Source organism: Chiloscyllium punctatum, chromosome 15 (assembly GCF_047496795.1).
Source record: "Chiloscyllium punctatum isolate Juve2018m chromosome 15, sChiPun1.3, whole genome shotgun sequence".
Classification (NCBI taxonomy): Eukaryota; Metazoa; Chordata; class Chondrichthyes; order Orectolobiformes; family Hemiscylliidae; genus Chiloscyllium; species Chiloscyllium punctatum.
In genome coordinates this window covers 77359204-77375635 of record NC_092753.1, presented here as the reverse complement: position 1 = coordinate 77375635, position 16432 = coordinate 77359204, and the positions used below count along the sequence as shown (strand labels likewise).

The following is a 16432-nucleotide window of genomic DNA, read 5'->3' as shown; positions in this document are numbered from 1 at the left end:
CTCAACATGAGCCCAGAGGAGCACACAAGCCATCACCTTATTTATGCAAGCCTTCAGCTCAAACTGTAGCCCAGCCTTGATGATGCTATATATTTTCTAATAGTTCCCCTCAGTTTCTCAAAACAGTCAGTTAAAACTACAAATGGTGAAATGGCAACATGAGCAGAGCACGTCAAGTTACAGCATGAATAGAGTGAATAGCCAATGTCTTTTTCCGAGGGTGGGGTAGTCCAGAACTGGATGGCACAGATTTAAGGTGAGAAGGGAAACATTTTTTTTAAAAAAAAGGTTCCGGGGGGAACCTTTTCACACAGAGGGTGATACATGTATGAAATGAGCTGCCAGAGGAAGTGCTGGAGGCTGGTACAATTACAACATTTAAGCGGCATCTGGATGGGTATATGAATAGGAAGGGTTTTGAAAAATATGAGCCAAATGCTGGCAAATGGGACCAGTTCAGATTGGGAAATCTGGTCAGCACGGATGACTTGGATGGAAGAGTCTGTTTCTGTATGACTCTAAGTTGCACTGGCTATTTGAAACTTGACTCTTTAGTTTATTGCCAAATTTCATTGAATAAAGCATCACTTGATGCAGACTCCAATTGTCATAATATTCCAGTACAGGGCACATGACAATTCCACTGAGGCAATCTCAGTATACAAAAAAACCCACCAAAGAACTGCTGATGCTGGTAATCAGAAACAAAATAAGAAATTGTTGAAGAAAAAGACTCAGCAGGTCTAGCAGCATCTATGGAGAGAAACCAGAATTAACAGGTCTGCTTTATCTTCTTTAAGAGTCACTAGAACTCTGTTTCCTCTCCACAGATGCTGCCTAACCTGCTGAGCAATTTTTACTTTTATTCCACTATTAAACTCTACTGTGAAATAACCATCTTCAATTACTATTCAAGAATTTATTATTTTACCTGAGGGGTGGGGCAATAAGCTCCCATTCCACCTGTATTTGGCCCCTGGTCCCCATCCAGTAAGCGTTTATGATCTTGAGCTGGTGGCATACAGGCAACGGTAACACCGTCACTGAAACACAGGCACTGCACAATATCAACAGAATGGCATTTTAAGTAACAGAGTTGACTACCCACAAGTATTACTTCCTGAACTCCAGCTGCTCAGAAAAACAAAATGGATTCATGATATCTTAGCCAATTGTGATCACCCACTAGTACAGCACTGGAAATAGTAAACTAAATGCAAAAGGCTACATTCAAGTTTAATTGAGCTAACAAACTAAAGCTGCTTAAACCTAGAATTCCTGATGAAGGGTTTTGGCTCGAATCGTCAATTTTCCTACTCCTCGGATGCTGCCTGACCTGCTATGCTTTTTCAGCACTGCTCTAATCTTGATTTGAGAATATCACACAATCACTAGACAACAAGTATTTGGCACTGCTATTAATGCCAGCAACTGAAGGGGAGAAATGAATGACTCTTGCACTGGATTTCTCCATAGCAGTAGTATTTAGAACTACAAATCACTCCCCAGAACAAACTTCATTTCCCATTATTCTGTGGTGCAGTAAATTCAATTGACCATTACAAGGTTGTGCCAAAAATGAATGAATGACCTTCTCCTATGACCTGGTCTTTCAACCACAGTAAACCTTTATCAAAGTCACTCATGGTATAGTCCATTTTGAATCACTCTACACATACAATTGTATAAATGTTGCAATGATAAACAGAAAATAAACTTCAAATACTTCTGGGCCAGCAGAATAAATCTTACTTACAGAAACTTCCTCTCCTTCAAGCAGCTCCTCCACAACTATGGTTTCACCAGCTGAACCAAAGGTCTTTTCCTTCAGGAAAAAAAAGAAGTGTATTTAGTTCTGTGCACTGCGTACCAGACAGGAAAGATCTCAGCTGATTTGAGAGAACTACATTCGATCCAGTACACTGAAAGATTTAATAAACTTAAGTTTAAGCCGCATTATTGTCTCCAGTTCCCAATTTAAAGCCTGAACAATTCTCTTCACGCATGCCACTGAAGAATGCCAGTGACCTGTGGCACTGCCTGCCCTGAGGAGTCTGTGCACAGCTGATTAATTTCTCCCGCCAACAGTACTGTTACTCAAATTACTGAATGCAAAAGGATATGAAGCAGATGCTCAGTATCAAAAGTTACATGCAAAAAAGAATGACTACAGCATCACAGAAATCCTCTGGGAGAAGGCCACAAAAGGAATTTCATCAGGAATGTTCCCTTCATTTACTGACAACCGGATAGCTTTAAACAGATTAAGCCTTAGACAAAAAAAAACTCTGTGGTAACACACCTGCATTATGTCTCGAACTGCTTTGGAAGCCTCGCTTACATCAGCTGCTATAATAACACCTTTCCCAGCTGCTAAACCACTTGCTTTTACAACCAAAGCAGGGAAATCAGCACTAAAAGAAAGGCAACAATTAATTCAATGTAATATGTGGGGTTTCCTTGCTTTGAAGTCTCCCTTCCTTGTACCATAACACCGGGCTATAGTCCAACAGGTTTATTTGGAAGCACTAGCTTTCGGAGTGAAGGAGCTGCGCTGCGAAAGCTAGTGAACATAGAACGTTACAGCACAGTACAGGCCCTTCGGCCCTCGATGTTGCACTGACCTGTGAAATTAATCTGAAGCCCATCTAACCTACACCATTCCATTATTATCCATATCTATATCCAATGCCCATTTAAATGCCCTTAACATTGGTGAGACTATTACTGCTGTAGGCAAGCTGTTCCACACCCCTACTTCTCTGAGTGAAGAAACTACCCCTGATCTGTCCTAAATCTTCCAAATAAACTTTTTGGACTGTAACCTGGTGTTGTGTGATTTTTAACTTTGTTTACCCCAGTCCAACACTGGCTCCTCCAAAATCATTCCTTGTACCATACCTCTTATTCCCAATTTGAGGTTTTTCAGACAAGTAGCATATTGCTTGTACACCCAGGAAGTAATCTAGGGTAAAGCAAGAAGCCGAATGATGTACACCTTGAGTTCTGCTGCAGATATTAAATCAAATTATTTTGTTACACAGTTATGCAGCCCTTGAATAACTTTCATAGAGTCATAGAGATGTACAGCACGGAAACAGACCCTTCGATCCAACTCGTCCATGCCGACCAGATATCCCAACCCAATCTAGTCCCACTTGCCAGCACCCAGCCCATGTCCCTCCAAACCCTTCCTATTCTCATAGCCATCCAGATGCCTCTTAAATGTTGCAATTGTACTTGCCACCACCACTTCCTCTGGCAGCTCATTCCATACACGGACCACTCTCTGCGTGAAAAAGTTGTCCCTGAGGTCTCTTTTGTATCTTTCCCCTCTCATCCTAAACCTATGCCCTCTAGTTCTGGACTCCCCCATCCCAGGGAAAGGACTTTGCCTATTTACCCTATCAATGCCCCTCATGATTTTATAAACCTCTAAGTTCACCGCTCAGCCTCCCACGCTATAGGGAAAACAGCCCCAGCCTGTTCAGCCTCTCCCTATAGCTCAAATCCTCCAACCTTGGCAACATCCTTGTAAATCTTTTCTGAACCCTTTCAAGTTTCACAACATCTTTCCGATAGGAAGGAGAACAGAACTGCACGCAATACGCCAAAAGTGGCCTAATTAATGTCCTGTACAGCTGCAACATGGCCTCCCAACTCCTGTACTCAATACCAATCAAGGAAAGCATACCAACGCCTTCTTCACTATCCTATCTACCTGCGACTCCACTTTCAAGGAGCTATGAACCTGCACTCCAAGGTCTCTTTGTTCAGTAACACTCCCTAGGACCTTACCATTAAGTGTATAAATCCTGCTAAGATTTGCTTTCCCAAAATGCAGCACCTCGCATTTATCTGAATTAAACTCCATCTGCCACTTCTCAGCCCACTGGCGTAGATCCTGTTGTAATCTGAGGTAACCCTCTTTGCTGTCCACTCCACCTCCAATTTTGGTGTCATCTGCAAACTTACTAACTGTACCTCTTATGCTCGCACCCAAATCATTTATGTAAATGACAAAAAGTAGAGGGCCCAGCACCGATCCTTGTGGCACTCCATTGGTCACAGGCCTCCAGTCTGAAAAACACCCCTCCACCACCACCCTCTGTCTTCTACCTTTAAGCCAGTTCTGTATCCAAATGGTGAGTTTTCCCTGTATTCCGTGAGATCTAACCTTGCTCACAAGTCTTTTCATGGGGAACTTTCTTAAAATTTGTGATGAAACCCAAATTGTATTTCATGAGTGGGAAAAACATGGAGGCAGATAAATCCAACTTTAATGTTGCAATTGAGATTTAGTTGCAAGTCAGGACTCAAGGACATTATCGTTTAAAATATTCAGCTTTCAGTCTTGACGTTTACTGTGGAGCTGCAAACACTGAATTACAGAAGATCAGTCGTATATCACATCAACATTAATGGGAAGGCCTGCAACACGACAGAACGAAACCTCAATATAATGACCACACTACTGTATGTAGATGAACGTCCTGCTTACTGCTGGATGAAACGACATGCTTCCTCAGGATCAGTGAAAGCTTTCCAACGAGCAGTAGGGATAGCATGTCGATCCAAGAATTCCTTAGCAAAATGCTTGCTAGCTTCCAATTGTGTTGCCTTTGCAGATGGACCAAAGCATCTCACTCCTGCAGCTGTCAGGTCATCAACAATCCCTGAAGAACATCAAGAGTTAGAAAGCCAACAGATGGCGAACACTGCCAGACAGTTAAACAAATTAGTTGTTGCTTAAAAAAGTCTTGAATGGTTTTCTGATCCTCATCTAAACTCAGATGCTGGAGAATACTGAAAGGGAAGAACTGGGCAGAAGGAAAACAATGTTTAAACTCAAACAATATTCATCTCACACCCATCAACGGCCAACGATTGATTAGAAATCCTGCACGATTCCCCCTATCCCAGTGTTCACGAATATAGTCTTCACCTCAACTAGTAGTTGATTTCTTGGGAATCATGACTTTAAGCAACTGCCATTTTCCCATTTAAATCAAGATCAAAGCTGTAGTTTAGTTCTACAGAACATTTCTAATCTGAAACAATGCATTAAAGCATCATACCTTGTGAATTGAATTTTTTTTAATGGCTAAACTCCTGTATAGGTAAATGAAAATCCTTTCAACATAAAATGAATTTTAAAATTTACTGCAGAGGGAAAATGGTAATTTCCTTCTTGCTTTGCTGTCACTGCTTACCCTGCTTGGTGAAATTCTTCACGGACCGCTTGTCCCATGCTGACCACCCTGTTGCGGTCTCTCACTGATTCTCTCAACTGCAGCCTCTGCCTCTCCCAGACTCACCCTCTCACCAGTCCTTAGTCTTGCTGAACATGCCACTTGCCTCTTCACTGCTCTTGAGCCCTCACCAAGAATGGGGGAGCTGTGGTGACATTAGCACTCTGGGGATATAACTGCAGGGAGATTATGAATTGTACCAGCTCCAACACGATACTTCTGCACTACCAGGAATGTGCTTTCAAAACAACAGACTTCTGAATTTGCAAACTACATTTCACCTCAGTTCTGAGCACAGATAACATCTGAAGCCAGAGCTCCTGAGCTGTGAAAGTGCGGACTTGGAGGTATCAAAATCCATATCTTCATTGCAGTTGCATAGCCTGGGCCTTGGCATCACCCAAACTTCCTCAGGAGCAACACCACTGCAGTGCAAAATGACCATGGTAATATAGTAGGAAACTCAGGCCCTGAATTGAAAAGCAAGGAACTTTAGTGACAGGAAACCCTGAGAAACAGTTATTTGGGATTAAAGAAATAGCCATATGGAAAAGTGAAGCAGCACAGTGGCCAGCACTATTGCCTCACAGTGCCAGGGACCCAGGTTCGATTCCAGCCTCAGGTGACTGTCTGTGTAGAGTTTGCACATTCTCCCAATGTTTGTGTTGGTTTCCTCCCACAGTCCAAAAAGATGTGCAGATTAGGTAGATTGGCCATGCTAAATTGCCTATAATGTCCAGCGATGTACAGGCTAGGTAGATTAGCCATAGGAAATGGACAGTGTAGGGGGTTGGGTCTGGATGGATGCTCTTCAGAGGGTGGTTGTGGACTTGATGGGCTGAATGGCCTGCTTCTCCACAGTAGGGATTCTATGATTCTAAGTTTAGGCTGTTTCAGAACAGGCATCATTGATTTTTTTTAAGGCAAAATCATTTTTAACTCATTTGGATATTATTTGAAGAGATAATTGAAAGGGTTGATGAGGGGAAGGCTTTTGATATAGATTTGATATGTGGACATCGAAAAGGTGTTTGATATAGTGCCACACACAGACTTGAGAAAAGTGATAGGTCATGGAATAAAAGAGATAGCAGCAACATGGATACAAATTGGCTGAGGGATAGGAAACAGCGAGTAAATGGTTAACTGGTATTTTTCAGGCTGGACGAATATTTAGAGTTCCCAACAGACCAATATTACGTTCCCTGAATTTCCATAATAAATGACTGATATTGTGGCACATTGATCAATTTCAATGTTTGCAGATGACACAAAACTTGTGTCACAAGTTACAATGAGACATTTAAAGGGCACTGTCTGTATTTAAACAAATTATCCAATGTTAGAGTTATGGGGAAAAAGACAACAGATCGGCACCAAGTTAAAATACTGAGAGACAGTGCAGATAAGATGGGTTGAATGGTCTCCTTCTGCACCATAACAATTGAGATTCTCTGACTTAAAAATGAATCCCCTAAACAAGAATACAGACCTCAGTAACTGAGCAATGTTGAAATGAGAACCAAAAGAACTGTGGATGCCGGAAACTAGAAACAAAAAACAGGAACTGCTGAAAAAGCTTAGCAGGTCTGGCAGCATCTGTGGAGAGAAATCAGAGTTAATGTTTCTATCAAGTTCTCCACAGATGCTACCAGACCTGCTGAGCTTTTCCAGCAATTTTTGTTTTCATTTGTGAATGCGGAGGTGAGACAATATAAAATCAAGTAACTTTAAATATGAACTTACTGCCTTCAATTTTTCACAGAATGTAAAGTCAGGTTAGAACAGAAGGGATGCTTTCGAAAGCTCATTCATATTTTTGAGATGTAAGGGCAGGATTTTTGTGGAGTTATCCCAACTCTGCAGATCTCCAAAAGAAAAACTTGGAACCAAGACTTGAGAATCCCAACCCCATTTCCAACAGTTTGCAGCTAGGGAAGAGAGGGTGGGCTGTGATTTGCACATGGGGGAAACTCAAACTCAAGGGCAATTTGAACAGCGTTGTTCAGACAGACCCAGTTTGACTAATTGACCCGCATCATGAGAGTCACAAGTTGATGGAATAGATTTAAATGTTCTTGAAAACAGGATAAGGTCTTTTTAAAAAAAACTTCCCACTTTTAGTGTATGAAAAATAGGTTGCAGTTAGCAGTGAACTTTTAAAAAAAAACTCTGCATATTACTTTGATTGTCGGGCCCGGTATATAGTATCTGTTCTAGTAACTTCAACACTTGTTTAACTAGATTTCCCTGACAATTATCAACCTCTGACTGAGTTCCAAAAGCTACAATTTTCTCAGAAGGGTTTCATGTTCATAGTTTGGTTGACAAGTTAAACAGCCTATAAAGAGTTAGCTGACTTTGATGTAGGATCTGAAGAAATGTTTGTGTGTTCTGATAAGAAATTAAGTAATTGAGTTGTAAAAGCTTTGAATGGACTACCACGAACATAAATTATTTTACTATCAAAGTCTTTATGGTGAAAGATGTATTCAATTTGTAAGACTTTATTTAATCACCACATAGCCTCCTGGTCTGCCACTGGCAGATACCGGGTTAGTTGTCATGGAATTGGCATGGGAATATTTGGAATTGAGCTAACATGGAAGTATAGCAGGCCATGGTGAGGGTGTGAGGGATGATAGCATTAAAACTTTCTAACATAACCAGATTAAGTTCACGATAACCGAGGTGTGTGTTCTGACCAGGCTGCCTCAGCTATCCACATCTGCTTCTGGGGTCAACCAGCCCAACTCCACTTCTGGTACCCACCTCAGTCACCAAAATTCATCCCTAACTCATTTCAGCTTCCATATTGGAGCAAAATGTAATTATTTGTAAACAATCCTAAGGGAGCCATTTTAACCACACAAAGTAAGTACATTAGGAACCAGATTGGATGTTGAAATTTTAAAAATCTCAAATTTGCCCATTAGTTTAACAACTGCACAGTTAGCAGACCAAACAGCTTATTCCCATGATATTGGTCATCTAATATAAATTACATCGACACTGAACTGACATAAGAGTTGGACAACCCCTAACAAACACACTGCACTTTCTTCAATATCAAGTTCTGGGAGACAACATTAAATGTTACATCATGAACGACTAAAAGAAAAATTCTTTTTATCACAAATTCAGAAATAGATATAATTGGTAATCTGACTCAGTTTTTGACAGGGAATCAGTGTTGCATAAGTCAATGCCCAGCTTTTCTTATGGCAATGATTGTGTCCTTGTGAGATTAAGCTGACTGAAGTTGCTGGCTTATCCATGGACTATAATACTCAGCTTAGTTGGGTTTATTCACTTGGATAAACATGATGGCAGGAGATTAGCAGTGTAAACAAAAAAAAAGTCACACTAAACAAAAGTAAAATTAAATTGCAAACTTTTTACTTGGGAAGAAATGTGCAGAACAAAACCAAACTGGAAAGAATACATGATCGTTACCATGCAAAACAATACAGGCAATTTTGTAAATATCTAGACTGAAATTAACACCAAAAAAGGTAAAAACAATGACTGCAGATGCTGGAAACTAGATTCTGGATTAGTGGTGCTGGAAGAGCACAGCAGTTCAGGCAGCATCCAAGTAGCTTCGAAATCGACGTTTCGGGCAAAAGCCCTTCATCAGGAAAGGGCTTTTGCCCGAATCGTCGATTTCGAAGCTACTTGGATGCTGCCTGAACTGCTGTGCTCTTCCAGCACCATAATCCTGAAATTAACACCAACTTTTCAGCATTGTAGACAGTATTTAATATCTCCAAATAAAATTGCACCTATTATCTAAATCTATAAGTCAGAGTGAAAACAATATTGAACTGTCAAATACAAGCAGCTCTCTGAAGAAAACTTTATTTAAATCAGGGAATACTTTAATAATGACACACAATTGAATATTGCTGCAAGCCAAAAGGAGTAAAGAAGAGGCTCAAATCATCCTGACCTATTGGGAGAAAGTGAGCACTGAAGATCAGAGTCAAAGTGCGTGGTGCTGAAAACGTACAGCTGGTCAGGCAGCATCCGTGGGCAGGAAGAGGCATTCCTGATGAAGAGCTGATGCTCAAAATATCGATTCTCCGGCTCCTCGGATGCTGCCTGACCAGCTGTGCTTTTCCAGCACCACACTCCAACTCATCCTGACCTACTGCCTTGTTGAAACTATGCAACTGATAGGCTTTGTCTGAAGGTAACATCACTAATAATTAATCATAACATCTTCAACACAGCTGTATTATGTACAATGTGTGCTGTTGTACTGCTGGGCAGAGGAATGTGATTTCAAAGCCAACAAACTCCAAGGTGTACAACCTAAACCAGGTCCTTCATCAAGAGGATGTGACAGTCAAATAACATATTCCCTGCAGAAAGTGAGGACTGCAGAAATTGGAGATCAGAGCTGAAAAATGTCTTGCTGGAAAAGCGCAGCAGGTCAGACAGCATCCAAGGACCAGGAGAATCGACGTTTTGAGCATAAGCCCGAAGGAGTTATGCCCAAAACGTCGATTCTCCTGCTCCTTGGATGCTGCCTGACCTGCTGCGCTTTTCCAGCAACACACTTTTCAGCACATATTCCCTATCTATCAATCGATCTAGTGCAGTGGAGATTAACACTGAAATTTAATACCACACCCCCAAAGCAAGTTTGGTAGCAGGGAGCAATGTCTTTAACTGGGACAGAAAGCTGGATGGGGGCACTATCCTAACAAGAAAAGCTAACGGATGGTTTTTGAAGCTGCCAATAGTGCCAGCTCTCACTGAAGGATCGTATCCTAGCCGCCGCTGCTACCACTGTGATGGTGCTGTTGTTTGTGGCGGTATTACTCATTGAATGACCCCAACATCGACAGATTGGGGAGGGTGTCGATAAGTAACATGCCACCTTTGCTGCTGACTCCCCTGCAATCTTCTTCCTTTCCACACTGACCTGCAGCCTAAGTCTCTCGGCAAGCCTGGGCCTCATGTTGGGTGTACTTCCTTCAGCAGCCATTCTCCTCGTTTGGCACTGCCAAACAACACACATGGCTGTCAGGGAGAAGGACATTCACCCAAGGTCACTGATCCCAGAGAAAGCATTTTTAAAAAAAGACTCTCAAGGCATTGATGGCACTGGCTAGGCAGCAACTATCGTTCACTTCAAGTTACCCTTGAGAAGACGGTGGTGAGGTGCCTTTCTGAACCACTGCAGGCCATGTGCTCTAGGTAGACCCACGAAGCCATTAGGGTGGATAGCTGAGGATCTTGACCAAATGTCAGCTAAGGAACAGTGATGTATTTCCAAGTCTAGATGTCGAGTGGCTAGGAGGGGAACTTGCAGGTGGTGATGTTCCCATATGTCTGCTGCTTTTGTCCTTTTAGGTGGTCAAGACCAAGGGTTTGGAAGGTGCTGGCTTGGAGCCTTAGTGAATTTCTGAAGTGCATCTTGTAGATAGTTGCAATAGTGTGTACGGAGTGTCAGTGGTGGAGGGAGTGGATGCTTGTGGTTGTGGTACCTAATTGGTCCTTAATTCAATGCTTCTCAGAAGTAAATGATGCAGGAGTCTTGGCAGGTCTCCAGCCAGCGAGCAAGACCTCCATTACCCTCCATCTACATTAATTTCCACCTCAGGAATGGAGAAGAACGAAGGGAAAAATCAGAAAATCAGCAGCTCGCTAGAAAACTTGACTAAACCAAAAGTTCCTAGCACAAGATTTGTAGATAAATGTGTTAAAAAAAATTCTTGAAACCCTTTAAAGTCGTGATCAAAGCTGGCAATGTAGTTCTTGGAGTTGTGTTGATGCAGGAAGACAATGGCAGAAATGAAAGGCCAACTGGTTATTTTTCAAAGAAACTCACTATCCACAAGAGAAAATACTTCACCATCAAGAAAGATTTATTGAGTTTGGTACTGGCCTTACAATGTTTTAATGTTTATGTTGTAACAATGCTTCACAGACAGTTGTTTACATGGACCACAATCCTCTCACCTTTTAAAGACAAAGGTATGATACTATGTTGTTGGAGTCTTATGTTACAGACTTTTAGTTTACAAATTGTACATGTTGCAGATCGTAAAAAATGTTATTGCAGAGGTGTTATCTCAACCATTTTATGGATTACCATTACAACTACATTTGTAGAGAGCTAGCTTTATTAAAAGATCTAGGTCCTAAATTCATGCTATGAAATTTCAATGAACAAAACACTGCAGTTTTGGTAAAAAAAAAACACAAGAACTGCGGATGCTGTAAATCAGAAACAAAAACAAAAATTGTGGGCAAAGCTCAGTAGATTTAGCAGCATCTGTGGACAGAATGCAGGGTTAACGTTTCGGGTCAAGCGACCCTTCCTCACAACACTATAGTTTAAAAAGAGCGAAACAATCAATCATTCTTCAAAAATCTAGTGATACAAATTTTAAACAAACCTCCTAAAGCTGTGGAAAACTATCATCTTGTGTAATAATCCCAGGCGCCCTTTTGCTTACCAGCAGCAAGTGGAGCCTCTGGTCCAACCACCACCAGGCCGATGTTATGATCTTTGCAGTATTGAGCAAGAATTGCATGATTGCTGACAGAAACAGCTACAAGGAGAAGAAACAAAAAAAAATTGTGTCTCCAGTGCATGAAATCACCTTTTGTCTTCACAGTTTACTAAAAGTAGTGTCATATTTCTACCCATCAGCTTCATTCAGCGATTATTAGCCTCAATCTTTGATATTAATGAAACTTGCATCAAAACATGACACCATTCCAGTCACACAAAACCAGAGCATCAAGATATGTAGCAGATCATATTTTTTCCCTCTTTCTTTTATGTGTGAGACCCAGATACTTCAAAACTCACCACTTGGATTCCAGCATTTCTGATTTAGTGGCATTCAGTCAATCAACCATAATTTTTCAGTTTTAAACCAGAGGAATTAAAAAACGTGAGGCAAAAATTCAGTATCACCTGACAAAGGTTTCATTAAAAGTAGTCGCTCTTTTTCCCCTGAAAATTTAAATTCTTTCAAAAGGAGTCATTTATTGATTTACTCATTGGTCAACAGCGAAAAGGGCTAAACTAACTGAGATAAATATATTGCTACAGAGATTTCTAGTTGAGTTCAGGAGGCCAGGTGAACAATGTCAGTGTTTTGCAATCTTTAACTTTTAATAGATTAGATTGTTTTAAAAAGGTGAAAGCCCGAAATCTGAAATTAAAGTCAGAAAATTTATTGATTTCATCATGTCTGCTTCAAGCATAAACTCTCCTGACTTAGTGTATTAAACTCTTCAAATGTTTTGAATACAGTATTAATATTCTAAAACTCCTTGTGAAGTTTTTCTTAATACATTCACAGGATGTGAGCATCACTGGCTAGGGCAGCATTTATTCCCTTAAGAAGGTGCTGCTGATCCACATTCTTTGCTCACTGCAGTCCATGTAGTCTGGGTACACTCACCGTGCAAAAAGCACATTCCAAGGTTTTGATACAGTGACAGTGAAAGAGTGGCAATGTATCCAAAGAGTCTGGGTGGGGTGGTGCTGGTAGTTGGAGCGGGTGGGGAGTGTGAATGCAGGCAATGATGCCCCAGACATATGCTGCCCATGTTCATCTAGACGAGAGAGCTCACAGGTTTGGAAGGTGCTGTTGAAGGAGTCCAGGTGAATAGCCTTGTGCACCCTGGAGAAGGTGCACACTGCTGCATTTGCAGTTCAATGGCACAAGAAGTGAATGTCGAACATATTAGATGGAGCGTAAATCAAACAGTCTTCCTGATTTGTGTTGGCCTTCTTTGTGTGTGGCACAGGAAGAGGTTACTTGGCCCCGTTGGTCAGTGAGGGCTGAAAAATGTGCCACCCAGTCTCATCCCACTTACTCAATCCACAGGAAAATTAGCATTCTTAAGTGTTGTTGGAGCTGCACACATCCAGGCAAGGTGGACAGTACTCCATCGCACTCTTGACTTGTGCTTTGTTGATAGTGGGCAGACTTTGGAGAGTTAGATGGCATGCATTAGTCACTGCAGGATTCCCAATTTCCACCCTGCTTTCGTAACCTTATTTATATGGCTCGTCTGGATCAGTTTCTGATCAATGTTAAAAGCAAAGGATTCAGCAATAGTACTGTCACTGTTTTCAGGGGCAATGGTTAGATTCTCTCTCATTGGAGATGGTCATTATCTGGTATTCATACGACTCAAGTGTTGCTTGCCTGGGAAGCAACTCTGCGGTTCAGAACAAAACACCAGCAGTATAGGTTTAATTCCCATTCTGGATATGGATGACTTGGTATCTATAACCTCAACCTGCTTCTGAGAGTAGAATGCAGAGGCAAACCAATCTTGATTAAAAAAAACTGCCTAAAAATGGGTCAGGATGAAGCACCAGAAGATAATAAGTCTAACATTTGCTTTCAGTTGGAGCACACACAAAAGAATGAACAATGATTAAAACACAGTTTTATCTTGTTCAACATGGCTTAACATTATAAAGCTTTTTTACTGTATCATGCATAAAAAGTTGAAGGTCATGTCAAACTACAGATCCTTGATGACTGGATCTGTGATGATTATAACAGTTTTTATAAAGTACTGGTAAAAAACTATAACCCAAAATTCCATGTCAATATATTTAGGACCACCAATGGAAATGCTAAAAAACACAATCATACTGACCAGGGTACCTTAAAGATTTCCCTATTGCTCGTCACAACTGGCCACAGCAATTTATTTATGAATTAGTTGTGTAGTCATTTTCAGTTTCTTGATTATAATATGCACACTAAAAATATAGAGCGTTAAACATATCACCTGAAATAGAATTAAGTAACAAGAACACCTCACCCGAATTGGAGATTTTTCCACTCTCAGCTGTTCCCGCATTCCCAGGAGCAACCAGAACCTGCAGTACATGTGGTGACTGGGCCAGCTTCCACGCCAGGGCATGTTCACGTCCCCCGCTGCCAATAACAAGTACTCGCTCAGCCATGGTCCTAAACATAAAATAACCAGGTCCATTGCAACAGGTTGTTTTATTTTGAGCACACAATGACCCAGGACAAATCCAGCCATTAGTATATAGATCCACTGCACGGCTTATAAAACAAAAAAGGGCATCTTCCTAGTTCTTTTAGTGGCAAATCAATTAATCAGTCCTTCACACACAATGACAAAATGACCAAGGTAAAGATCAAACATTCGTCAGCCAACATTGTATTTACAATAAAATTAAACAACTAACTAACAAATAGCAACATAATCGGAAAGGAAGACCGCATTTAACAACAAATAGCTTTGATAAAATATGTTTTAGACTCAATATGACAGCCCATAAAATAAAGAGGGATATTCAGTCGAAATGTAAACAGCAAAGAAACAAACTTCAGACAAGTTAATTAGAAACCGACCTCAATAAGCAGGAGCTCTCAAATCTGACCTTTTAAAGCAGCTCAAGATAAAGTAAGGTCCTATCAATATTGTGTAAAAGAATGCAATGATACATTTCAAACTTTTCTTCAATTTTCACAATTTCTAACTAACTTAAACCAGATGGGCCACAAATTTACAAATGCAGCTTGAAAAAAATATCCCCAGACCACGGAATATACAGTTTTGTGAATAAAAAGGATGAACATAAAACACAATTTATTTCACAAGTCATGCAGGCGGACAGACCTCATGATCCACTTGTGACTCCCATCATTCAGTCTTCAATAAACCCTTATCAAAAGAATCAGCTTGGCCTATTATACTATCTATGGCATGAGATTTAAAAAAACTTTAAAATATATGGTCACAAAATAATTATTGACAAGTAAGGTCACTGGGTCCATCTTAATTCAATCAAGCAGAAAGACTCCTTACATTCAATGGTTTCTTAAACATTCCAGCATAGAGCAATTTAGTCCATGGGATAATCGCTCTGGGTGAAGACGTTTTTAAGATTTATCCTTACATTTGTCCTTCACGAGTTTTAACCATATCATTAAACAATTGCACACTATTTCCTCTCAATTTCCCCCCCTCCAGATTGAAGAGCCTAAATTTCTACTCTTTTGTCACAAGTCAAACTTTTGACAGAAGCAAGCAGCCGTGGGCTCTTCCTCTGCCCTAACTGGCATTTCAATGTCGATTACCTCTCGCCAATCAGTACCAGAGACATTATTCAAAATAGTTGATTCCACCATCTGCAAATTTGATTACTTTGCATTAAATCTCTGAACCTAAGATAACATATAGAACATTTTAAATCAAAACTTTACAAACTAAACAAGTAAATGTGGGTGAAATCATTGCTTTTTGATTAGTGCAATTCACAGATAGATCAGTAATGTCATCAGTAATGTGCAAACTTTGAACATCGGTGTTACATGTTGAAACCACCAACATGTTCTGTCACGGAATCATACATCTTAAACAGGGCTATTTTCAGGTTGGCAGCTGTAATTAGTGGAGTCACATGGGGATCCATTCTTGAACCTCAACAACTTACAAACTATCATCACTAAATTTGTTGATGATAGAAGTGGGATGAGATTGCAAACAACACCACCTCGCATTGCAGAATGAAAACACTCCTGTGACCGTAAGACATAGAAGCAGAAGTGGGCCATTCAGCCCATGAAGTCTGCTTCGCCATCCATTGTGATCAACAGCTGAACTGATAGTCAGCAATTTCACTCTCTTACCTTCATCCAAAACCTTTGATATTCCTACCGATCAAAAAAAACCCATCTCAGCCTGGAGTATACTTAACGATTTACCCTTATAGTTCTTCACAGTACAGAATTCCAAAGGCACTATGCTCAGAGAAGAAATTCCTCAACTTTGTCTTAAATGGGAGATTACTTATTCTAGAGGGCCTCTCATCCTAGAGTCTCCCACAGGGGAAGCAACCTTTCCATATTGTATCCATAAGAATCTTTGTAGGTTTCAATAAAGGTTGCCTCTCAATCTTATAAACTCCCATGAGTACAGGCCCAATCTTTTCAACTTTTCCTCATAACACAATCCCTCGATACCCGGAAGCAATTGAGGGAATCATCTCTGGACTGCCCTGCCAGGATATTTGTTCTTAGATTAGGGGACCAAAACTGTTCAGACTACTCCAGCTTTGATTCAATTAGTGCTTTCTATAGTTTTCCCAACACTCTCTTATTTTAATATGTCAATCTCTTTGAAATAAAGGCCAACATTCCATTTGCCTT

The 16432-nt window shown here is 40.6% G+C and overlaps 1 protein-coding gene across 2 annotated transcripts in view; it reads right to left on the bottom strand.

The window, feature by feature from the left end:
• Positions 1-16432, bottom strand: part of gart (phosphoribosylglycinamide formyltransferase) — a 42954-nt gene that overhangs the window by 21763 nt on the left and 4759 nt on the right. For both annotated transcript variants that reach the window (XM_072585537.1, XM_072585538.1), the window contains exons 2-7: positions 14070-14218; positions 11726-11821; positions 4502-4676; positions 2303-2414; positions 1757-1825; positions 932-1057 (exon numbers count right to left, since the gene is read on the bottom strand). In XM_072585537.1, the coding sequence (XP_072441638.1) occupies positions 932-1057; positions 1757-1825; positions 2303-2414; positions 4502-4676; positions 11726-11821; positions 14070-14214 (723 nt within the window). In that variant the 5' untranslated portion in view covers positions 14215-14218. The remainder of the gene's footprint in view (positions 1-931; positions 1058-1756; positions 1826-2302; positions 2415-4501; positions 4677-11725; positions 11822-14069; positions 14219-16432) is intronic.